We start from the raw sequence: 24,753 nt of genomic DNA, 5'->3' as shown, positions 1-24,753 counted from the left end.
TTTTGATGATGCCAAAGCAAAGCCTTGCTTCAGAGCATGGGTGGTGTTGAGAAATAGCTGCACGTTCTAAACTGATGTTAACAAATTGTTCCTAGTGCCCTGACTCTGAGCTGCTTTTGTATTGGGTTATCTGGGATTCAGTCAGGCATTCTGCATCCTTTGTGGCAAATTGTGTTTGACCAGCTCTGACAAGAGCTAGCTAGAATATTGTGTTCAACATATTAACTGCAAGAGTTTTGGTGGGACATAAAAGGAGAGGTATAAGCTTGAAAGAATCAAAGAGAAATTAATGTCGCTGTTAAAGTAATGAGTGGATGAGTTAACCCGGCATCAAGGACTGCAGTGATGTGAGAAGTGTGTTTTTGTTATATATATTTTTGGCATGGTAGGAAAAATCTCCCAGATAATGGAGCACAGAGCTGTGCAGGGTCATTGCAAAAGAGAATGTTTTCTGGGAGTTCATTTTCTATCCCAGGCTATGAAGGAAAGTGTGCTGATAGTGATAGGAAACAGCATGTTGGGAAGTGAAAGGTCATTGGAAAGTCCTGGCTGTTTGTTACTTTCTGTTATTTTAAAGCTTTTGTTTCCTTTCTAAAATGTACTTTTGGAAAGAAAAAAGAAAAAAAGAAAAAAAAAAGAAAAACTTGTCTTTTTTTTTTTTTTACAAGCCCACAACTGCTTTATGGAGCAGGGAGACAGAAGGAGAGAACACAATGGGGCTTACTGCCCTTACTTTCAGTGCTGCTCCAGAACCACACCATGTCTGCCTTTATTTGACCATGAGTGGTCATAGAATCATAGAATCACCAAGGTTGGAAAAGACCTAAAAGATCATCCAGTCCAACCTTCACCTATTACTAATAGCTCCCACTAAACCATGTCCCTCAACAGAACATCCAGTCTTTCCTTGAACACTGGTCATTACAGGGGTGACTGTAAGGTGTGCTTCCCCTTTCTCAAAGTGTTGTTCACTATTATGTTGTTCTCCTCAGATCTTCTCTCCATCCTTTTCATAGAGTGTAGGACATGTGCTGCTTTGCAGAGAAGAGTTATAGAAAAGGTCCATCACAGCCAACTCCTATAGTCTCGGGTTCACCACATGGAGGGTTTGAGTGGGTGCCTGCCCTCATTGTCTTACACATCTTCCATCTTATGGCCAGGCCAAGGTGTGCAATCATAAAGTTATTTAGGTTGGAATAGACCTCTAATCCAACCCCAACCTATTAGCACCATGCCCACTGAATGTGTCTCTCAGTGCCAAGTTATTCCACCACCCCAATGGGCAGCTCATGCCAATGTGCTCCCATTCTTCCTAAGAATAATTTCTTCCTCACATTCCAATCAAACCACCATGTCCTGTAACCTCCCCAGCTGTTTGACCGGGAGCTGTGCGTCCGTCAGCTGAGGTACTCAGGGATGATGGAGACCATTCGGATCCGCCGGGCTGGTTACCCCATCCGTTACACATTTGTGGAGTTTGTGGACCGATATCGGGTGCTCATGCCTGGGGTGAAGCCAGCATACAAGCAGGTGAGCATCTTCTTCCACTGCCAATAATTATTCTCTGTTGGTCTCTCTGGAGGTGTTCCTTCCTTTTCAAAAGCAATCATGCAGCATTTGATCCCCAGATGTGGCAGCAACGCTTAGGGATTTCCAAGTGAAAGAAGAGTGGTCATGGGACTGACAGGGACAGAGAGCTGAGCACCAAGGGGCTTTATTCAGCCATTCCCATTCCCTCCCCTTAAATGTAGTGAAAAGTTAATTAGCAGAAAACTACTGGAGTTTAGACCAGAAAGGGTCAGCACTGAGCAGAAAAGGTGAAGCTGGACCTGATGAACATTTCCACTCCCACCAGGGGGACCTGCGTGGGACATGCCAGCGAATTGCTGAAGCAGTGCTTGGAAAGGATGATGACTGGCAGATTGGCAAGACAAAGATATTCCTGAAGGTACTGGGCTCCCTGCATCACCCTGCTATCTGGGATCCTTGTTGATGAAGGGGCCTCCTATCAACCCTTGCCATCACAAGACGTGACCCTTTTATCCGGTCTCTGGGCTGGCAATAAGCAGAAAATGAGCCAAGGCAGGATATTTGGGGCTGGTTTAGGAGGAAGTCCTGACACACTGCCAGCCCTGATGCACGCATATACTCGTACAGATGCAGAAATAGTCACGTTAAACTCACAGCCTTTTCCCTCCTTTGCTGAGATGCTTTATTTCAGATCGTGCCTTTACCTAACCCCAGAGCAGCAGGAGAGGTGTCCATGCAAAGCCCTGCAGAAAGGGGGACTGAGAATACTACAAGCTCAGTTTGGTTTTGGCATGTCCTTGCACAACACAAGACATACCTACAGCTTACCTCTCTGCGTTGGCTCAGCTAATAGCCAACATTTCAGGTTTTCCAGCAGCACCCTGAATGAGAGCATCCACTGCCCATTTACACTCTGTTCTCCTTACACACCAATTCCAGAATTATGCTTGAGACATGATGTTGAGCTGACTGGGAACCAGAATGGAAGCAAAGCCTTCTCTCAAGCAAACATCTCAGCACTAGATCTGATGGCTTATATTTAAATAACAACACCCACGCCTCATCTCCATCCCTTCCCTAGAAGCTGTTTCTACTAGTCACTCTTTCCAGAGCCTGTTATCAAGATCCCGCAGCTGTTAGGGCAGGAAACAGAGAAATCAGGAGGCCCTGAGGGGTAGTGTGAGGTCAAGCAGAGCAGGAAGCGTGTGGACTTGCCTCCACTGCACCCAGTGTGGCAGGGCTCAGCATGCTACAACACGGACAGAAAGTGGAGCTCATTGTGGGCGGAATGAGAAGAAAACTTAGATGTGTGCATCTGAATACTTAAGGGCAAGGAAATTCCATGTAATGAAGTTGTTTTGTCCTTAGGGTATGGAACAACTGCAGCTTTAGCTGGAGGGAATGATGTGACCCTGGCAGCAACTGATGCGACCCTTGCTCCCAAACCTCTCCAGTGCTCTTGAGAGTTTTTCTCATGGCTAATGGCACTGACAGGGAGCTCACCGTGGAAGGGCAATGTAATTTGTGTGTTTTCAGGCTGTAACATTCATCATATTCATCTTGTTGCTGCTCTGGTTCAATTGGGAATTAAGGCAGTGGATCACTAACATTTATGTTTGGATTTCTCCAGGAGAAGATAAGGGATGCTTGGGAATTAAAATGTCCAAAGAGTTTGTTTTGGTCTTCTTCCCTTGTGAAAGGCCTTGCATCACCTTTTCTGGCACATTTTAAGTGATTGGAGATGTGCAGACATGAGTGCTGTGTTGTTTCCCCCCTTAGGACCACCACGATATGCTGCTGGAGATTGAGAGGGACAAGGCCATCACAGACAAAGTCATCCTCATCCAGAAGGTTGTGCGTGGGTTCAAGGACAGGTAAGTGTGAGCTCTTCTCTCTGGAAGTTATTCCCACACCAATCCTATAGAGACCTCTGAGTTCTCATGATGCTGCTGTCCCCAGGGCGTCTATGCACATGTTCAGACCAGCTTCAGCAGCATATAGTGAGCAGATGAGGGTAGTGGGGTAGTGTTGCTGAAGTTTGAATCAGATTGAATCCATTTACAGGTGTCTGAGATTGAAGCAGAGAGAGCAGGCAGTGAGATTTCATAGGAGAATGCAAAGAGGGGAAGGCAGGGACCATTCCCGACATCTGCTCTGCCCAATCCCATGGATCAGCATATGGAGACCCATCAGAGAGAGACCATATAGACCTTCTTGTAAAGACAAAGAAAGCTGGGGAATGATAAATTTTCAGGCAAAAAATGCAGAGTTTGCTCCACCCAGATACGCAATTTCAAGTCTCTAAAGAATGAGGCCCAGGGGATAATAAATCAAGGCCAAGCTGCAGACACACATGACTGAAATGCCTTTACAGGTCCAATTTCCTGAAAGTGAGAAATTCAGTCCTGATGATTCAGAGATATTGGCGTGGACATAACTGCAGGAAGAACTACGGTGCTGTAAGTATATGGATGCTTCCTTACACTCCTGCCTTCCTACCTGCTTTAGGTGGGACCTAAATTAGAGTTTTCTGGCTCAATTTGCCCCACCAGGTTTGGGTTGGTGGGATGAATGAAATGGTGCCCTTGCTGTTTTGCCTTCTCGTTAATGACAGATCCTTATCACCTTCAAGCTGTCCCTTTTGCTCAAAAATGAGATTTCCATTGTACCAATGGGCTTTTAAAAGTCTTTCCCTAGTTTCCAAAAACAGACTCTATCCCCATGTGTGATCACATCTGCAAACTAGGCTTTCTCCTGGCCTCTCCTCAGCCTAATTCATAGCCTTCATGTCTCCTTGTCCTAGCAAGCTCTGATCCCAAAGTGGGTCATTTTGGAAGTGTGCTGTGTTCTAAAGGGCTTGGTATCATCCTGTAGGGCCGCAATTGGATAGAAATTGTCATTTCCGGATTGGCCAAGATGATGCTTGCTTCCTCAAAGCCAATTCATGGCAACAGATCTGTAGGAGCAGTGATTAGCAGGGATGTAATAGAATCGCAGAATGGCTTGGGTTGGAACAGACCTCAAAGATCATCTAGCTCCAACCCCCCTGCCTTGGGCAGGGTTGCCAACTGCTAGATGAAGTGCTAAAGACCATGAGAGGTGTTGGAACTCCATGGGAGCAGGTTCAAGGTTGATATCAGAAGCCAGACCTTTTGAAACCTCTCAAAGGCAGAAACCACAGGTCTCAGTGGGGAAGAAACTCCCTTTATTCTCCTTAGGCTTTAATTAATGGAGCAGCTGGAGGGCTTCATTTCTCCACCCTCTTGGAGAACCTCCCTCCCAAAGGCTTGTCTTGGTGAGATCTGATTTCAGTCCTTCTTATTTAAGGAGAAGAAGGAGATTAGCAAGGCAAATCTTCTTAGGGTGAGCTGCAGTGGAGTGGTTTCATCGTGCTCCCTTTTGCAGATGCGTATTGGCTTCCTGAGACTGCAGGCCCTCTATCGATCCCGCAAACTCCACAAGCAGTACCATATGGCCCGACAGCGCATCATCGAGTTCCAGGCCCGCTGCCGGGGCTACCTGGTCCGTAGGGCTTTCCGTCATCGCCTCTGGGCTGTCCTCACTGTGCAAGCCTACGCTCGGGGCATGATAGCACGAAGGCTTTACAAGCGCCTCCGAGGAGAGGTATGTATTGTGGAGAGGATGGTAGTGGGAAATAGGAGTGGGGAGAGGGGGGACAAATAGATTAAATGGAATGGCACCAAAGAATCCTAAAAAGTAGGAAACATCTCTTGAGAAGGGCTCCTGTGTTTATTCCTCAGTATCATCGGCGCCTGGAAGCAGAGAAACTTCGGCTGGCAGAAGAGGAACGGCTCCGAAAGGAGATGAGTGCCAAGAAAGCCAAAGAGGAAGCAGAAAAGAAACACCAAGTAAGCCAGGACTGCTCTTTCCGGGGCTGTCTCACTACTTCAAGGGCCTGCTTCTGCTATGTTGAGGGGGAATGCCAAAAATATCTAAGGGATTTCTGCCCTGCTTGAGTTATTTGTATATAATTCACTAAAGCCCTCTGTGCTCAATCTAGACTTAAGCTGCTCCAGAATTTCTGATCTTCTGCAAAGGAATGTCAGAGATTATGGTTGTTATTTGCTTCCTTTTGGAAGGCTGAAGGTGGAATTGTGTAGATAATGTGTATATGTGCAAGTGTGCACATGCACAGATGTATAAAATAGAAAAAATATCAGTGAGAGTCTCAGTGCAGGGATCAGACCTTCTAAAAAGGCACTATATAAGGAGAATATATTACTGCTTTGTCCTTCTACAATTTGGGTGCTGAGATATGAACACGCTACTGTTTAGCTCCAACTCACAAGGCTGAGATAGTGTCTTAAGCATTGGGAACCCTGTGTTTCTAAAGCTGGTCTCCATTGAATTCAGTGCCAGCTCTCTGGAGTCATCAGTTCAGTCACTGTGCATTTTCTCCTCCAGGTACGCCTTGCCCAGCTGGCCCGCGAAGATGCAGAGAGAGAAGTAAAGGAAAAGGAGGAAGCACGTCGGAAGAAAGAGCTTCTGGAAAAAATGGAACGAGCTCGCAATGAGCCAGTGAATGACTCAGAAATGGTGGACAAAATGTTTGGATTCCTAGGGACAACCTCCTCCCTACCCGGCCAGGAAGGGCAGGCACCCAATGGCTTCGAGGTACTACAGATGCGCACAGGTTGACTGTGACGCAAAAGGCTTTAGCAACAGGTGAATTTATTAGGGTAGAATGGGGCAATACTAAAGGAGGTCTTCCTTTAAGATTTCCTTCCTTCTGCATGGCCCCATGGGTTTGCTGGGCTGTGGCTGGGACAGACATGCTGTTGCAGGTTTTCTATGGGGCTGCTACAAGGGAGGGAGCAGTATTGCTGTAAGATCAGTGAGGACCTGTGGCCTTTGTGATTTTTTTCTTCACTGCTCAAGTAAATTGGCACTTGGACAGCCATTGCAGAACTAGGGCCATGCTTAATGCTTCTCCAAGTGCTCTGGGAACATTGCTGAACAAAGGCATGTCCGTCTGGACTCAGAATTTCCTTGGGCTCCAGAGTTACATTTCATGGTTTTCCCTCCAGTTGGCTTTTCTTGATGGAAATCAGGTAGTTGGTAAAGTCAGGCCCAAGGGGAAAGAACACTTCAGCATCCAAAAACGTGCTGATCTCCTGACATCCACTTCCCCACCAGGATCTCGAGCGAGCCCAGAAGGAGCTGGAGGAAGAGGACCTTGATGCTGCATTGCCTCTCCCTGAGGAAGAGGAGGAAGATCTCTCAGAGTACAAATTTGCCAAGTTTGCTGCCACATATTTCCAGGGCACGACAACACACACCTACATTCGCCGACCTCTCAAGCAGCCTCTCTTGTACCACGAAGATGAAGGAGACCAGTTGGTGAGGCAGGGGAGGAAAACCCTTGAGCAGGGTGGGTGGGAGCAAGCCTGGGGAGCCTTTCACCTGAAGGGTAGTTGCTGCACTGATGCACATGGTTTAGTAGGCATGGTGGGGATGGGCTGAGAGTTGGACTAGATGATTTTAAAGGTCTTTTCCAGCATCAATGATTCTATGATTCCACCTGAATGTGACATCCCCTAGCCAAGAAGCAAATCTCTTGTAGGTTGTGCAAATGCATTCATAATGACAAGAACACAGATCTTGAATTTGTGGTCCTGGCCACCAGCATACCAGCTTTTCTCACTCAGGTAAAATTCATGCTGTGAGCAAATTAGTTGTGTCTCACACAGCTAGGCAACGAGACTATAGTGGTGGTCCCAATGGTTTCATAGAATAATAAAATATCCCAAGCTGGAAGGGACCCACAAGGATCATCCAGTCCAACATCTTGCTCCATTAAGGATGTGGTTTGACTACCTCCTTTACCCTACTGCAATCTGAAGGAGTTAAAATTCATTTCAACAGGCAGCACTTGCTGTGTGGATCACTATCCTCCGTTTCATGGGAGACCTCCCTGAGCCAAAGTATCATACAGCCATGAGTGATGGTGGTGAGAAGATACCAGTGATGACAAAAATCTATGAAACCCTTGGGAAGAAGACTTATAAAAAAGAACTGCAGGCTCTGCAGGGAGAAGGAGAGGTAATTGCTTTCTCACTGAGGTAACTGTCTGTAAGAAAGATGGTGTTTTCATATCAAAATACGTTGGGAAGAAATGAGTTTGTCAATTATATCTGCAGTTGTGCTACAAAGGGAGAATTGTCTGTGTGTCAGATGTTGTTTCTATGACCTCTTCACAGAGACAACTGAATGCCTCCAGTGGTACTGTCTAATGGGGCTTTCATCTCTCTCTTCCTCCCCAAATAGCAGAGATATATGGGAAGCGTGCAGTGTCTTGTGCCATTGGTCTCTCTTTTGGGTCAAAAGAGAAAAAATTAAAAAATGTGCCCTTAATCCTGGAGCAGGAAGTGAATAATTACCAGGAGATTAAGCTGCAGAAATCCCTATTGCATCCTCAGAGTATTCTGGGAAGTATTTTGAGGACTTTGTCTTAGGACCCCTCCCAGATAAGACATTGCTCTGGATAAATTGCTGTCCGTAGCACTGATATACTCTCCTTTTTACTGTTGTTTTAAACAGTATGGTAAGCTGTTACCTGGTATTAGGATTTTCTGTTTTTATAGATGGTGGTTTCATTCAGCACTTTCACCCCAGCACCTGAGAATGAGAGCAATCTGATTTGGATGCAAAGTGCTATGAAAACTGCACATCTCAGGGGGTGATCATGCTCATCTCATTTGTGAAATAGGAACAAGCCTGAATAGGATACAGTAGAAGTAATGGGGCACAACTGGACCAGGACTCAGCCACTTTTTCAACATGGCTTTATCTTTTTGCAGACATCTCCAGTTTGTAGTTTTAATTTAGGGTAGGTTCATTGATGAGACACTGGTCATCTGCAAAATTCAGAGCCCAACCTAGTTTATCCTGAGGCAAAAGGAATATGGATCCAGAATTCTAGTCACTACCTTCTGTAATGTCTCAGTCTCTGCCGTTTGCATAAGTCTTGGGGAAGCAGAGACAGCTTGTATTTGGCAGGGCTCTCTCTCACCACACCGCACTCTGTGTTTCTTGTTGTGCAGAGTACTCACATTGACGGGCACAAGAAGAACAGTGTGCGGCACAAACTGGTCTCCTTAACACTCAAGAAGAAATCCAAACTGACAGAGGAGGTGAGAGGAGACGCTTGGCCGCCTGGCAGCACAAGTGCCGTTGGATTGTCTGCAGCCCTCTCTGACTCTCTTCTGCTTTTCCCTAGACAACATAGAACCAGCCCTCCTCTGGGTTTGGCGCTACCTGTCTCTCTGCCTGAAAGATTTAAGGAGTGTTTAAGGGGAAAGGTTGGCTTCCCGTGTCTCCTTGAGTCATTCTGCACCTCGCACCGGCCTCCCCTCGACTCCTGTTCTCCATCCACTCAGCACCTTCCCTCCCCTCTTTCACAGCCCTCCGTCCAGCTGTTAATACCTCTCACCTCTTGTGATGGTCTGAATGTTACCCCTGCTTTTAGCTTCCTGCCCTCCTCTGTGTAGTAGGTAGCAGAGGAAGGCCATCCAAAAGTGTTCACCCATCCTCTGCCTCTCTCTTCTCCAGTTTCCCTGTGCGTAGCTATCCAAAGCTGAGAACTTTTGGAAATACCATCCTCAAAGAATGAGGAGCAATAAGGCTTTTGGTTAGGGGGATGAGAGCAAGGCAAACACTTGGATTCAGTCTTTTTCAGAGTGTCTTGTCCACTTCCAGAGCAGGCACCAACTCAGCTGCATGAGAGTATGAAGATCTCACTCTGATATAGTCACCCTCCTTCCCTTTAGTGTCAGTGGAAAGAAGTAGGAACCAATTCAGCTTATCCTAACATGGCTCTGAACACATTCTAGATATGTCCATCTCTCTATAGTGGCTCTAAATAGAGAATGAGTTGACCAGCTGAGGTAGAGAGCTGTGGGCAGAGCGGTGAATGAATGTCATCCCAAAAAGCACCATACTGTGTGCTTTTATCTGCATTGTTAGCATGGAGAGAACATGTATTTGTTAGTATTTTAATAGTTCATTTTTTTTTAATATGACTAAATTGGAAGGACCAGACTTCCTTGGCAATAAGTTCGATTATTCTAAGCATCGTTGGTGACCATTTTTCAGCTGTGGGTCAGCAATGTTACCATTGTAGAAAACAGAAGAAAAAACTAAGCAGGAGGAAGTGTCACCAGGCAGAGCCATTTTCATCTTAACCCATATGTATTTAAAGCCAACCGATTCACGACCTCCCATCACTGACAATGCATAGACCAAAAAACTTCTGAGCCCCTTCCTGGCTGGTGGAGGAGTCCTCCTGGGGGGGTACACCACATTTGGGTTGGGGTTGGGGGGCCACAGTAAATGGCTATACTGAAAGAGAGCAATGTATCTGCTTGGCAGGTGACAAAGAGACTTCATGACGGGGAGTCAACACTCCAAGGTAATAGCATGCTTGAAGACCGACCCACCTCCAACCTGGAGAAGCTCCATTTCATTATTGGTAATGGCATCCTCAGGCCAGCATTAAGGTTAGAAATCAGGACAATGGCCATTCTTTTAATTCCTTCTTCACTGAGCTATTCTTGTCCAAATGATTTTTCTGGTGTGTGCAGCTTTATCATGCCCTCATCCTTCTGGTTGTGTTGCACAATTGGGCTGGGCTGGGTTGTGTTCCTTAGTGTTCATTTCAGGCCTGATCAAAAGACCATTGGGAGGGATTCAGAGGCTTCTGAAAGAGATGGAGGGTGGTGGATTGCTTCATTAGCACTCCTGCTTCTGTTCACTACCTTTTGCTTTCCATTTGACCATTTAGAATTCTTTCATTTGTGTGAATATTTTTGATGACACAGAAGTGAAAAACTTAAACTCATTTTTGTTACTAAGTAAAGCATTCAAAAAAACAGAAACAATCAAATTAGAGATGAATATTTATCTGTTTTTTAGCCCATTTGTATGTGTGTGTGATATAATACAATCCGCTTCATTTTATCCTCCCACAGGGAAAACTCAGTTGAGAACTGGAGAAGGAAAGCACTCAATAGACCATTCAGTGACCAGAGCGGTCACCTTAGGGCTATTATATGAATATCCTTGCAATTCCAAAATGAACCTTTAAGTATCACACACAGACAGGGCTTGGCTCTTTCTCTGTTAGCTCTGAAAAGCACCACCTTGTTAAATCTAATTTGTATTTTTAATTCTATTGCAGGGATGAAATCTATTGTCAAATCTGCAAGCAGCTGACTCAGAATCCATCCAAAAGCAGCCACGCCAGGGGCTGGATCCTGATGTCTCTCTGCGTGGGATGCTTTGCTCCTTCTGAGAAGTTTGTAAAGGTAAACTGCAGATGAAATTGATCTCAGATACCATCTGCTGACACATTTTCTTCCCCATCTTTTCTCTTGAGACCAGCTTTTCTCTTGAGTTTGATAGTGGAAGGAATCCCTGGGTCTTCATCCCTGTCAGGAATGACAGTGGCGTTAAGTTCCTACTGAATTTGCACACCCAGAAAGGCCCACATGTACCGTGTTTCTCACATCCACAGATCAATGCATTTTGTCAAGCATCTGCTGTCTTTGCCAGTGTTACCTAAGGCATGTCCTCTAGTTTGACAAGGAACAGTATTACATAGCAAATTATAAATCTAATCTGTTCATGGTAAGGGTGATCCATCACTGAAACAGACAGCACAAGGAAGTGGTAGAGTACCCATCCCTGGAGGTACTGAACAGATGTGTGGATGTGACACTAAGAGACATGTGTTAGTGGTGGACTTGGAAGGGTTTGGTGATGGTTGGATTTGATGATCTAGTGGGCCTTTTCTAATCTAAATGATTCTATTGTTCTACATAATGTATCTTCAGGAGCATTGTGGACCAGCAGGACTGAAGTCAGTAGGCTGACACTATTAAAAAACAGATTTTTCTTAAGGATTTTCTTTTTTCTTAGCCATACTCCACATTTTGTTCCTAGATTTGAGCAGCCTTCCTTCCAAATAACTGATATACCTCAAGTCTGACCAGCATTATCTGGGCTGTTGAAGATAATCCCGTGATTTAGAGTTTGACTGGCTCAGAGCAAAGGGCTCAGTACTTTGTCTTTGCTTTGACACAACATGACAAGGCTTCCTTTGACCCTCCCAGATTTTTGAATGTTGGAGTCTAGAACTGCTCCCAGACCCACTGGAAATAAAGGTGCTAACACTAATATCCATAGATATCAGATCAGGTTCAGTACTGAAAGAACTGAAGCCAAGAATAGAAGTCCCTTTTTCATTGCTAGGCACTGTCAGGAAGAAATCTAATAATGCAGATAAATCACTGGCAAAGTGGCAGAAGATTAAATTATGCCTGGAAATGTGATCTGAAAAAGTATATCACAGGAGACTATGTGAATTTAAATTTTTAATAATGAAAAGTTATTTTAGGTGAGCGAAGCATTTCACAGAAATAATTAATGAGTAACCCAGAACAATCCGCCCAGGGAGGTGGTGGAGTCACTATCTCTGGAGGTGTCCAAGAAACACGGAGATGTGACACTTAGAGACATGATTTAGTGTATGCGACAGTTAATAGTTGGACTAGATGGTCGTAGAGATCTCTTTCAACCTTATTGACTCTGTGATTCTACCTGTGCCCAAAGTCCTGGTGCATGCTGAAGTGTGTGTTGATATTCCCAAAAACATTCTGCCTTTGTTCATCCTGGGCAATAGGTCAGCCATTTTGCTCCTTAGCTACAAGTTTAGCCAAGACATTTATGTAATGTTTTTAAGTGTATCTCTCAAACTGCACAAGTCATTGGATTTCATTTTCTATGCAATGTATTTTTTAACATATGATAAAGTACTTCAAATTTTGATTTAGGGTCCAATAAAATCCAGTTTAAAATTCGACTGAGGAAACACCTGTTTAATGTAATTGTGAAATATGTTTTCTATTATCAGCTAAGTGTTCTGAGTGGTATTTGCTTGATCATGTTTCCCATGATCATTATTGATAGATCTTTTTCATTCACTTCCATTGTTTTGTTCCATATTCAATAGTATAACTGTCTAACCAATGTGTTCCCTGCTGCAAACAGTACTTAAGGAACTTTATCAATGGAGGCCCTCCTGGTTATGCTCCCTATTGTGAAGAGAGGCTGCGGCGGACATTTGCCAATGGGACAAGGACGCAACCACCAAGCTGGCTAGAACTGCAGGTATGAAGCCCTCCATTCCCTTCCAAGGCTGCTAGGGCTCAGGGTTGGATCATTTCACTGTCATGGGAGCCACAACTCTGGCAGAGTAGAAAACATCATGACAAAATGCCTATTTCTCTCAAGAATTTTCAGGTATTGACAATATATTACATTCCTCTTGCATCCTGGCTTTGCTCCAAGGCATACTGAAGATCATACCCTTTGCCTACATCAATACCTGTAAATTAAATGCATTTGAGAATGCTCTTAGACATCGATGCCAGATGGCATGGAGCAAATCCCCATGTATGCTAGGAATTCTTCCAACTGAAAGTGGCTGCAGGCAAACTACCTACTGAGAATGTCCTTGGAGCATCATAGCTGCCCGAGCTTCTTCAGGGGCAACTTGGAATAAGCCCAGTTTATGCCATATTTGGTCATTTTCTGTGCTGATTTACTAGCATAGATGATTGTGTTTTAGTGCCTAGGAGCATTCCGGAGCCTGGTTGGATTTACTAGATTAAACACTTCAATGATTGAATGTATTACATACAAGAATTTTTTCAATGCTTTCAGTGACCAACCATACATTATCCAGTTGAGAATGCTATGGTAGCATTGAAAGATAGCCAATTAGTGGAATCAGGGATTAAAGAAACAGCTGCCATTGCTGGGGGGGAAGTACATAGGTAAATAACCTAGAATGTTGAATGTCTTCATAAAGTCTGACTATAATCCATTAGGCAACCAAGTCCAAGAAACCAATCATGCTGCCAGTCACATTTATGGATGGGACAACAAAAACACTGCTGACAGATTCTGCGACCACTGCTAAAGAGCTCTGTAATTCATTGGCTGACAAAATCAGCCTGAAGGACCGATTTGGCTTTTCACTTTACATCGCACTTTTTGACAAGGTAGGTTATAATCAATGCTTCTGACTAACCCTATAAAAGAAAAGGGAGATTCTCCTTGCTGTTACATATCTTCCAGAGGGAAAGAAAGACCCTGTACTCTGAGACCTGTCAAAAGCTCAGAAATAAAAATATATATGTGCATGTATGATTTTTACAGTATGAGAAGGCATACACTGGAGTAGTTTTTGTAGAGAGACTTCTTGGACATATTCAAAACAGAGGGCATGGAGGAACCCAATCTACCTAGAGATGTCAGATGAGTTTTACCTTTTCCCTCCACATTGCTTAGGTTTCTTCCCTGGGGAGTGGCAATGACCATGTGATGGATGCTGTGTCCCAGTGTGAGCAGTATGCCAAGGAGCAAGGAGCACAGGAGCGCAACGCACCGTGGCGGCTCTTTTTCAGGAAGGAGATCTTCACTCCTTGGCACAACCCAAGTGAAGACAATGTGGCCACCAATCTCATTTACCAACAGATTGTCCGAGGGGTGAAGTTTGGGGAGTACCGGTGTGACAAGGCAAGTGTCCTCAACAGCTAGTGGTCTGATCAACATACATCCTTAATATGGTGAAATGCACCTCACAGAATGGAATAAGAAATCTTCCTCCCTGGGTACCTGATGGTTACTAGGGTATATACTTAGGAAACAGAGGCTACAAGAATCAGATCCTTTTGGCTGGAAAAGGATCAGACTCTCCCATGGGCTGTGCGAGCACCATTCCCTGTGGACTTGTGGATGAGAGAGTGAATATCACCTCATCCATGACCCCCAGTTTGGAGGGCTGCAGGAACACTGTAACCAGTCCACCAGCTCAGATTACTGTGAATCCTGCTAATCTTTAGGCATGAGACAGACAATTCAGGTTACAAACAGCTGTGCTATGCAATACAAACTCAGTGCAGAAGGGACATTGGAAGCTGAAACCCATGTCTCTAGAGTCTCTGTGAGCTTACAGAATTATTTCAGTGTCACTGAAATTAGCATCTCAAAAGACATTAAAGTCTCTGAGAATGCCCATTACATTTAGTCTTGTTTCTGTTTAAAATTATCCAGGTATCAAACTGAAAATATCCTTCTTACTTAGCACCTAATTGTTTTCCTTTGAACCAGTAAACACCAGATACTATAGGAAATAAGCATCTTTTCCCATCTTTATTACATTAACATCAGCTCTTTTGTCATGTTTGGATGTCACAGGAAGAAGACCTAGCAGAACTGGCTTCCCAACAGTACTATGTGGACTATGGGTCAGAAATGGTACTGGAAAGGTTGCTAAATCTAATTCCATCCTACATCCCAGACAGAGAGATCACTGCATCTAAAACAGTGGAGAAATGGGCTCAGCTCATTATAGCTGCACACAAAAAGGTGGGACAATAAATCATCTGGTAATGGCTAAAATATGTTTCATTAGCTTTGGACTGGTATTTATTTAAAGACTGGATTGCACCTCAGATTAAGTTATCTAAATACAAGCACCTCCGTCTGTGTTAAGTCTCACTTCACATCACTCTCAGTGGAAACCCAGGGGTTCAGTTCTGTTGCCTGAACTGAGATGCCTGGGGTTTTCCTGCTCCAGGAATCTTAGGCCCTCCATCAGCCTCTCAGCTACATACAGAAGTCTCAGGTTTTGAAAGATGTCCTAAATGAGGCTAGATATCTGTGCTAATGGGCTATCAAATATCTATTTCCAGCTAAAGGACTGTCAAACTGAAAGGCAGACATCTATTTTAGAGAAACCCAAAGCCAGTTGAGAAGATCACACCCAGCTTTGTCACTCTAGATGCTTGCCCAGACTTCTCAGAGTCTAATTATTCTCCAGAGGGGAAACTAGAATTTTGCCAGGAATTTTTCCAGCTTCTCACTTTTTCCTATAGGACTTTGGCCCCTAGTATCATCAAGACCTAAATATTGGTTCCAAGATCTTCAGATGTCGTGGACCAAATGAGTTTCAAGTTGTATTTTTTGCTCTTTCTGAGATATAACTTAGTTTGTGCTTCATGTTGCTTATGGTTTGCTTTGTCATTAGGGAATTTATACTCAAAAGAGAACAGACCCCAAAAAGGTCAAGGAAGAGGTGGTGGATTTTGCACGTTTCAAGTGGCCTTTGCTGTTTTCTCGGTTTTATGAAGCCTTCAAATTCTCAGGTGAGTCAGTAAAACACATACTGGGATTGGTGGGATGGTCAAAAGCAAAAGGAAGAAGAATTAGGGGTTCCACAGACAAGACCTAATGGATCATCAAGTGTTTTGAACACATTGCTTTTTTGATGCATCCTCATTAGCAGTGGCTCAAGCCATGAGTCTGCCATTATTTCTATTATTAAAAATAACTGATTTTTCTTATTGCACCCTTCTTTGCAACATAGACTTTTTCTATACTGTACCCTTAATGAACCAATTGTATGTCTTGCCTTCAATCTAGGGCCAAGCCTACCTAAAAATGATGTGATTGTGGCTGTCAACTGGACAGGAGTGTACTTTGTGGATGAACAGGAGCAGGTTCTCTTGGAGCTCTCTTTTCCAGAGATCACAGCTGTGTCAAGCAGCAGGTAAACTTCGCTAATGTTCTACCCCTAAAACAGTCTTTTTCCTTGACTTTGCCTTTTGATACCATTGTATTCCTTGTTTATATCTCCTATAAAAACATATCCCAGAGGGGGAAAGCTGCAAGGACAGAGTTTTACCTTGGCCACCATTAAAGCAGATGAATACACTTTCACCTCCAACAATGCAGAGGATATCCGGGACCTGGTAGTGACATTCCTTGAGGGACTAAGAAAAAGATCCAAGTATGTGGTTAGTCTCCAAGACAACCCAAACCCTGGTAAGTAAAAGATCCTGTCCAGTACCAAATGCATAGGCATATTAATTACTCCAGAAAGACTTGCAATAATAATAATAATAATAACACAAATTAATGGTTGTTTTTCTTGTAGTGGGGGAAGAGTCTGGGTTCCTCAGCTTCCTCAAAGGAGATCTCATAGTTCTTGACCAAGACACGGGAGAACATGTGATGAATTCAGGGTGGGCAAATGGATTCAATGAACGAACCAAGCAGAAAGGGGACTTTCCAACAGATTCTGTCTATGTCTTGCCTACTGTCACTATGCCTCCCCTGGAGATCGTGGTAAGCTGTCTTACAGAATAGAAATACTTGATGCAAAGCTTGAGGAGGTCAAAGTCTTTATGAGCAGTCCTTCTGACAATAATGTGGACCAGTGTGGCTGAGAGAGACGACGTGTTTTCTAAAGTACAAGTGATCTGCTCTAATAGTATCTTAGACTTTCTTCTAGTCTCATCACTTTGATAACATGAGATTATGACTTGGCGTATCTATGAATCGTTTCACATCTTTCCAGCTAGTGCAATTCCTTTTCAGTGTATTTAAGGTTAGAAGAAACCACCACCTGCATTAGTAGAGCAGTAGGTTCTAAAGCACATTCTCTTCATTAGAAAATGATCCCCACTATGGAAACTTTTGTTATTCTTTGTACTAGTGACAAAGAATGGTACAGAGAAATGGCAGTTTTACAGTTCTTACTGTCTACTGGCTGAAATTAGTGGGTTATTTTTACTCACACATTGCCAATCTCTTCATTTTGTAACTGCTACCTCTATATTGCACTGAGCATATGAGGTGACAGACAACATTTCATCCCACAGGCACTGGTCACAATGACCCCTGACCAACGACAAGATGTTATCAGAGCCTCCCAGATGGCAATTTCAGACAGTGAAGAGAGAGTGAAGCCATACACCTTGGAGGAATTTTCCTATGATTATTTCAGGTGATTTTTTTCAACCATCTTCAAAAAATACAGGAGTAGAAATCCTGTACAGGCCACACATACATAGTCCCTTTCATCTGTGTAACCTCTCCACTATTACTTTTCTTTGCCTTTGCCACCAGGCCTCCCCCTAAGCACACCCTGAGTAGAGTTATGATCACCAAGAGCCGTGGGAAGGACAAGCTGTGGTGTTACACCCGGGAACCCATCAAACAGCCCTTGCTGAAGAAAATCCTGGGTAGCGAGGAGCTGTCCCAAGAAGCTTGCATGGCCTTCATTGATATCCTTTTACTGCCTGGTGCAGCCCTTGGACAACAGGACAATAGGGTCTGACAAAGGATGATCAGGCTCTTCAGGGACACAAGTGAAGTCCACTGAAAGCCTTCTGTCCTCTCTTCAGAGGGCTGTCACAAACTTGGTGATGAATCTGATTCTGCCATCTGTATTTAAGCATCCTTGAGATCTGAGGTATAGGGAACAAGTTACTATAGAATCAAAGAATCATTAAGGTTGGAAAAGACCACTGAGATCATCTAGTCCAACCATCAACCCATCCTCACCATGCCCACTAAACCACTAAACTGTTGAGTCTTTCTGGTACACACTGCTTAGTGGTTAACTCAACAGTTCAGTTTTGGCTTACTTCAACTTTCCAAGATACATCTGCTGTAAAGGGAGTAGACCTAGCCAGTGTGGTCTGAGCTCATAAGCTCAGGGACAGGGTTTGATACCTGAATATTGCTTCACTTGGCAGAATAAAGGCAGCATGGAGATAGGCAAAGTGCAGATGTAGATCCAAACTGTGGAAATGGACTCTGTGTGTGTGTGAGCTTTTCTCTAGGATCCAAACTTTATATTTTGAACAGTTCTACTGGTACAAGCCTGGTACTAATGCTACTACCATTACTATTATTGTCACAACCACTTCTGTAGTCAAGTGTAGGTTGTCTTTACCACATCATCAATAGAAGAGGTTCTCTAAACCTCCTGGTGAGCTAATCCTTAACTCCTGCCTCTCACCAGTGCTAAAGTATATGGGTGACTACCCATCCAAAAGGACCCGCTCAGTCAATGAGCTGACAGACCAAATATTTGAAGGTGCCTTGAAAGCCGAGCCTCTGAAGGATGAAATCTACTGCCAGACCCTGAAACAGCTCACTGACAACCACATCAAGTAAGAGTTGCCTGTTTTCCTTGTCCCAGAGACACTAGCCTATGCTGGGCAAAGCATGTTTGGAGCATTTTTCCTCCCTTCTAGTGCTTCCATGCCATGAGTTACTTTTTCTGTTCTGTATCTCTCCTAATTTAGGTACAGTGAAGAGAAAGGCTGGGAGCTGTTGTGGTTGTGCACAGGCCTTTTCCCTCCAAGTAACATCCTCCTGCCCCATGTCCAAAGATTTCTTCAGTCCCGGAAACATCACCCATTGGCAGCAGACTGCATCCAGAGACTCCAGAAAGCCCTAAGGTACAACACCAAAAGACCTCCTAATCCTGACCATGTCACAGCATCCAAATATGCATGAGAAACAATAAGTAGGAGATATTTTGGTGATTGGAGGGACAGTGAAATCTCACAGCCTCTGTCTTCATTCAACCAAGGCTAATTAAGGGTATATCTGGTGGAGGATGTTGCTTATTCTGTGGCATCTGCTTCCTTCTGTTTTGCAGGAATGGGTCCAGAAAGTACCCTCCCCATCTTGTGGAAGTGGAAGCCATTCAACACAAAACCACCCAAATTTTCCACAAGGTTTACTTTCCTGATGATACTGATGAGGTAAGCGGAACAGAAACAAACTCTTAATTTTTGTCAGGACAGCTGTCCAAATTCTTACTAAAATCTCAGAAGAGATTTATTCTAATGCAGAAAAATTCAGCCTTCCCACAAGTGTCCGAACCAGAGCAGTGCCAGGAAAACCCATTCTTACCAGGATAGGAGACTGGAGCTTAAGGGTCTGATTTCCTACCGTTCACCTTTTCAAGACATGGGTGCAGAGCTGGCTCTCACTGGGGATTTTATAATACAATCTCTCATCAAGAGAGGAACATTTTATGTTCATCTCCATCCTCTTTCTCAGTGGTTCACAGACTTTGGCCATCAGTTATTTAGATCCTAGACTAGACTATACAGTCCACCAAGCTATGCCTAGCTAGGCACTCTGCTGAGGCTCCCAGTGACAGAGAAGGAGCCAGCAAACAAGAAAATGCAATTATTTCTCATTCTTCTGACCTGAAGTGACACAGAAATCATGATACCTGCACTCAGAAATGTCTCATTAAGCATCTTTCGCACAAATAAGGCAGGTAGTGATATTGTTGCTGGAAGCAGATGGGCATATTCTTGAACTGCTATCTTGTGTTACTGACTGGTATTCCATTGAGGCTTGCTCTCTTCCATCATGCCTTTAGGTACATCTAAATCCTTGCATTTCCAAAGGTGTTCATGTGAAAAAGAGTTCATATCCATGGGAGAATTTGAACAGTAGCTATGTATGCCCATGTTTGTCTGTTACAGGGATTTTAAGATATCTGCTGGGACTTCCCATCACTCTTTCTGAGTTTTGGTGGCTTTTCATTGTGTAACAAACATGACACTATTTTATACACATACATCTGTGTGAGAGCCAGGAGAAGGTGGAAGAGAGAACTTCTGCATTTGGATGTGGTCTCTTTGACCATGGAAGTCATCCAAGTGGGCTGACAAAGCCTTGTCACTGTGGTACAACATGCATTTTCCTCAGTCTCATGAGATGTAGAACATGGATCCTGGTGGTTCAGGCTAACAGGGGTCATGTATGTGGTGGGTAGAAGTCTAAACTCTTTGAACTGCTGTGAAATGAAGCTCCTTAAGTGGCCAGAGAAAACCAAGTCACTGAAAATTCTAAGAATAACTCAGAAAGTGGAAAATGGAGAGATATCATCAGTGAAGAAGCAACTGGGACAGATTAGCCTGGAGGTCTGTCACTCCTTAGACAAATAGGTCTGAGGTGTTACAAATGGATCAGAAAAAATCTCTTGCATTACCTTGGTAGCCCTACATAGGTCAACACAGAGTGCAGATGTAGTATCCTGAATCACAACATTTCACCAATAGCACGGCTGAACTTCTACAAATGTGCCTTCCCATGTGCAGAGCCACAGTCCACAAAGTCACTGTTTTCATTGATGGTGTGCACCCAAATCTCTTCATGCATCTAAACTTAGAGTTCCTCAAAGAGAGCATAAAACAGAAATTAATTCTGTGGTAGCAATGATAACGTTCTTCCTTTCTTTGTAGGCATTTGAGGTGGAGTCCAGCACAAAAGCAAAGGATTTCTGCCAGAACATCTCCAACAGACTGCTCCTAAAGTCTTCTGAAGGCTTCAGCCTCTTTGTCAAGATCTCTGACAAGGTGAGCGACCCACACTCACATTGTAGTAGTGCCAAAGCACTCAGTGCTTCATTTCCAGAGTCTCAGTAGGTGTGCACTGCTAGAGCTATAAAACAGGTTGCCCACAGTTGTGGTGTTGGAAGTCTTGTCATTGGATACATGCAAGGTCAGGCTGGACCAGGCTCTGAGCAACCTGATCTAGCTTGTGCATGTACCTGTCCATTGCAGGAGGGTTGGTCTAGATGACCTTTAATGGTCCCTTCCAACTCTGTAGCCCCACAAATAAGATTAATTCCTCTGCAAGCACTGCAGCATTTCTAAGTCAGATCTAAACTGCTACAGGTGAGATTTGCAATATTATAGCTATGGTTACAGCAATCATCCTAAAAGGGAAAGGTCCTGTGTTGAGAACAGGTGGCCGTAGTACCTGATAACACTGTAGTGTCCTTGTTGATTTAGGGACCCAAATAGAACCATTCTATGTGCAGGACCTCACAGAGGAAGGGGGTAGAAAACCTGAGCCTGCTGTTGAGATGAGTTTATAAAAGATTAAATTAGGTGTTAGAGGGAAATTTTTCACAGAGAGGGCAGTGGAGGAACTGGCACAGTCTGCTCAGAGGGCTGTGGTACCCCATTCCTTCAAGGTCTTCAAGGCCAGGACCTCAAGGCCTCAACTGCACACATCAGAGGGTTCAAACTAGATGAACTTTAAAGTCCTTCCCAATTCAACTGTATAATTCTGTGACAAAAGGCTAAGAAAAACGTGCAAGTGTAGAGATGCTTTGGGCAACTGGAATAAATCTGTAGAGATAGTCATCATGGAGGGAAATTAATTGCTCCAGAAAAACGGGAAGCCACAATAAAGAGTAATAGAGGAAATTAGAGTGGTGGCTTTCTGACATCAACAGTCTGTAGTCCAGTTAAACTTAACTGAGACAAAGCAGTGAGAAACAACCACAGGAGGTGGGACAGTGTGCAGCCCTACCTGTGGCCTCTTGATGCTTACCTGGTCTTCATAAGCGTGTACTGTGTCTGCAGGTCATAAGTGTGCCCGAGGGAGATTTCTTCTTTGACTTTGTGAGACACCTGACGGACTGGATAAAGAAAGCAAGACCAGCAAAAGATGGTAACAGTGCCTTTTCTCCATTGTGGGTCACACACAGTCCTACTTGAGCCCTCTAGTCCTTTCAAAGGAGTCTACTGCCACTCTCCATTGGGCCATTGCTGTGGCTGTGCTGACCCTGGGGACAGTCACCTGGGGGATGAGGAAGGAGATGGTCTGTCTGGTGCTCACAGCATTGCTCTGATGTCTGCTCCCTGCTTCCTTCATTCAGGTATAGTGCCTTCCCTCACCTACCAAGTGTTCTTCATGAAAAAGCTTTGGACCAACACAACGCCTGGAAAGGATTCAATGGCAGATTCAATCTTCCACTATTATCAGGTACTCTGGGAATCTGAAATAGCGGTGGAGACTTTGGGAGGTTTTAAGAGTGGAATTGAAAGACTGTTTAGGTGCAGATGAAGACTTGCATTAAACAGAATATATTCTGCCTTAAACACAGAGCTACAAAGAGCAGTTGGTTTGCATGGCAAGGAGTGGCCTTCATGCATTTTAGGTAACCCCTTCAGCTGGGAAGCAAGAAGTGGGAGAGTGTGTCTTGCTAGCAGCCTCAGCAGGGAGGCCAAATTCTGAAGCATTCTGAAGATTGCCTGCTCTTCCATTCTTGGAGATGAGCTGTGATAGCCCTAAAAGCCATTCAAGAAGCTGCAGCTTTTAGGCATTTGCTTCTTCTGAGGAGAAAGAGACACCTGCATGTCACAAAGCTCTCTCTGAATCACACATATGTTCCCTGTGTTCCTGCTTTGATAAAGCAATTATCCCAATATGACCATATTCCCTAATGCTTTAATTGTTTCTTATTATATAACAATTTTTCAAACATCTGGTGGATTTCCAGTGACATGAAGGGTGAACAAGACTATGGATGCACACATATGTTATCTAAAAAAAGGACCGCCCTGTGCTATATAACAGGAGGCATTTTTAGATCAGAGATCTTTAGACAACCTCCACTTGCCAGCAGAGAATGAAGGTCTGGGGTCACCCTCTCCATCCCTGAATTGCTGTCTCCCCTACACAGGAGTTACCAAAGTATCTACGTGGTTACCACAAGTGTACACGGGAAGAGGTTCTGCAGCTGGCAGCTCTCATCTATCGAGTGAAATTTGAGGATGACAAATCCTATTTCCCCAGCATCCCTAAGCTCCTGAAGGAACTGGTGCCTCAGGACCTCGTCCGGCAGCTCTCTCCAGATGACTGGAAACGGGTAAAACAGCAGCTTTATTCTTACATCAGTCTAAGCTTGGGGGAGCCCACCATCTTGTGTCACTTGTCTGATGTTCAGCATTGAAGTGATGCTGCCAGAGTGAGTGATCTGTGGTCCTTCTTGAGCCTTGGCAGAGCAAGGCTCCCCATCAGCACCAAGAGGAGGAATTGTACATGTGTGTTTGTATGGGCAAGTCTAGAACGTAGAAGAAATAGATGCCTCACTGCCAAGAAACAGTCTTATAAGCATTTTATCTTTCCTAGGATTTGAACACAACCAGGTACCTAACCAACAATTTGTTGGTTTCTTCAGTAGAAAGTTCCTCAGTCCTCTGTGCTTCATAAATTGGAGATCAAAACTTACAGTCCCTACAGTAGAATGCAAATGGCCCATCAAAGAAAGGAGGACCTACCTTGGTTCCAGGTTTTGCTCCAGTGACTATCCAGTGGAAGCATTCATTGGTGCAGAGACTGGAATCAACACCTATATAACTTCTCTAGCTATCTTCTTAGTGGCTGCCCCAAAACTTGACAAAAAAATCCCACTAGAATTTAGTGCAGAGAGAACTGTTTGTAGGTTTACCATAGACTGTGGTTTGTTAATGAATCTCAATGAAAGCGAAATTACTATGTGAAGCAATTATGGTTTCTGGTAGGATAGTCCATCTTTGTGGCATGATGCTCCTTCCTTGGAGAAATTCATGGTACTAGACAATGCAAACCTTCCAACTCTACTGTCTTCTCTGTTGCAGTCCATTGTGGCATACTACAATAAGCATGCAGGCAAAACAAGAGAAGAAGCCAAGCTTGCCTTCCTAAAGATTATCTTCAAGTGGCCTACATTTGGATCAGCATTCTTTGAAGTGAAGGTACTTGCCCTTCTTGGAGTTTTCCTGGCAACTTTGGGCTAAGTTCAGAAGTTCCATATCATGGGTGGGCTTCAGGCATACAGGGTTGTCCTGTATGTCCCAGTCCAGTATTTGGGCTGAACTGGACTGGGACTACTCCTATGAGACAGGGAAAGAATGTGAGATTCTCCATCAGTAAAGGGCTGATACAGTAATTTGTGTCTGCCCTGTCTCTTTACAACACTAAGACACTGTAGACCACTGTTGTATCTCAGGCATCTTTGGGTCTGTCCTCACACCTGTATAGCTGAAGAGGCAAAAGCCATTTGTTTTGTGAAGGGAAAGGGGAACATGCCGTTTTCCACTGGGTAGAAGATAATAAGTCCAGGGGTTTGATATCCTGCCCCAGCTCTTCCTTTCCTATGGTGGAATAGCTTTGGAAGATGTCAAAGAGGAGCAAGGAACTTCAGACTCTCTGTAGCTCACACAATTATCAGGTACATAGGAGATCTGTAATTGTGACAGTCCAGACTATTACCAGTACCTTAAAGGTTTCTATGTTTATCTTTAAGTCATTAACTGGATAGCAGTTAATGAGCCAGCAGATGCTGGCAAGAGAAGACAGACAGTGAGGAAAAAGGAAATGATTTTGCATGACGCTTCCCCTGATCAGATCATCTCATCTCATTTCCAACAGCAAACTACAGAGCCAAATTATCCAGAAATCCTTCTAATTGCCATCAATAAACATGGAGTCAGCCTCATTGATCCCAAAACCAAGGTAAGACTGAAGTCTTCACCAGAT

At 44.1% G+C, this 24,753-nt stretch overlaps 1 protein-coding gene across 8 annotated transcripts in view; it reads left to right on the top strand.

Annotated features, from left to right (window-relative positions):
- Window positions 1–24,753, top strand: part of MYO7A (myosin VIIA) — an 84,240-nt gene that overhangs the window by 56,060 nt on the left and 3,427 nt on the right. For 4 of the 8 annotated variants that reach the window (XM_015852499.3, XM_015852498.3, XM_015852500.3 and 1 more), the window contains 31 exons: window positions 1,372–1,530; window positions 1,856–1,948; window positions 3,310–3,404; window positions 3,905–3,989; window positions 4,936–5,154; window positions 5,292–5,399; window positions 5,956–6,165; window positions 6,688–6,891; window positions 7,417–7,593; window positions 8,595–8,684; window positions 9,922–10,049; window positions 10,730–10,856; window positions 12,601–12,720; window positions 13,443–13,616; window positions 13,906–14,133; window positions 14,815–14,985; window positions 15,647–15,764; window positions 16,042–16,168; window positions 16,274–16,443; window positions 16,556–16,746; window positions 17,283–17,407; window positions 17,530–17,687; window positions 18,428–18,581; window positions 18,717–18,872; window positions 19,076–19,181; window positions 20,682–20,795; window positions 21,813–21,900; window positions 22,109–22,215; window positions 22,916–23,101; window positions 23,853–23,969; window positions 24,646–24,729. In XM_015852499.3, coding sequence (XP_015707985.2) covers window positions 1,372–1,530; window positions 1,856–1,948; window positions 3,310–3,404; window positions 3,905–3,989; window positions 4,936–5,154; window positions 5,292–5,399; window positions 5,956–6,165; window positions 6,688–6,891; window positions 7,417–7,593; window positions 8,595–8,684; window positions 9,922–10,049; window positions 10,730–10,856; window positions 12,601–12,720; window positions 13,443–13,616; window positions 13,906–14,133; window positions 14,815–14,985; window positions 15,647–15,764; window positions 16,042–16,168; window positions 16,274–16,443; window positions 16,556–16,746; window positions 17,283–17,407; window positions 17,530–17,687; window positions 18,428–18,581; window positions 18,717–18,872; window positions 19,076–19,181; window positions 20,682–20,795; window positions 21,813–21,900; window positions 22,109–22,215; window positions 22,916–23,101; window positions 23,853–23,969; window positions 24,646–24,729 — 4,389 coding nt within the window. Of the gene's footprint in view, window positions 1–1,371; window positions 1,531–1,855; window positions 1,949–3,309; window positions 3,405–3,904; window positions 3,990–4,935; window positions 5,155–5,291; window positions 5,400–5,955; window positions 6,166–6,687; window positions 6,892–7,416; window positions 7,594–8,594; window positions 8,859–9,921; window positions 10,050–10,729; window positions 10,857–12,600; window positions 12,721–13,442; window positions 13,617–13,905; window positions 14,134–14,814; window positions 14,986–15,646; window positions 15,765–16,041; window positions 16,169–16,273; window positions 16,444–16,555; window positions 16,747–17,282; window positions 17,408–17,529; window positions 17,688–18,427; window positions 18,582–18,716; window positions 18,873–19,075; window positions 19,182–20,681; window positions 20,796–21,812; window positions 21,901–22,108; window positions 22,216–22,915; window positions 23,102–23,852; window positions 23,970–24,645; window positions 24,730–24,753 lie in introns of those variants that run through there. The other 4 variants (XM_032442283.2, XM_032442284.2, XM_032442282.2 and 1 more) reach the window with 2 other exon arrangements.

The sequence above is a fragment of the Coturnix japonica genome, chromosome 1 (assembly GCF_054131305.1).
Source record: "Coturnix japonica strain WE chromosome 1, WE-NBRP24, whole genome shotgun sequence".
Classification (NCBI taxonomy): Eukaryota; Metazoa; Chordata; class Aves; order Galliformes; family Phasianidae; genus Coturnix; species Coturnix japonica.
The sequence above is the reverse complement of the archived record's forward strand: the minus strand, read 5'-3'. Positions and strand labels throughout refer to the sequence as shown.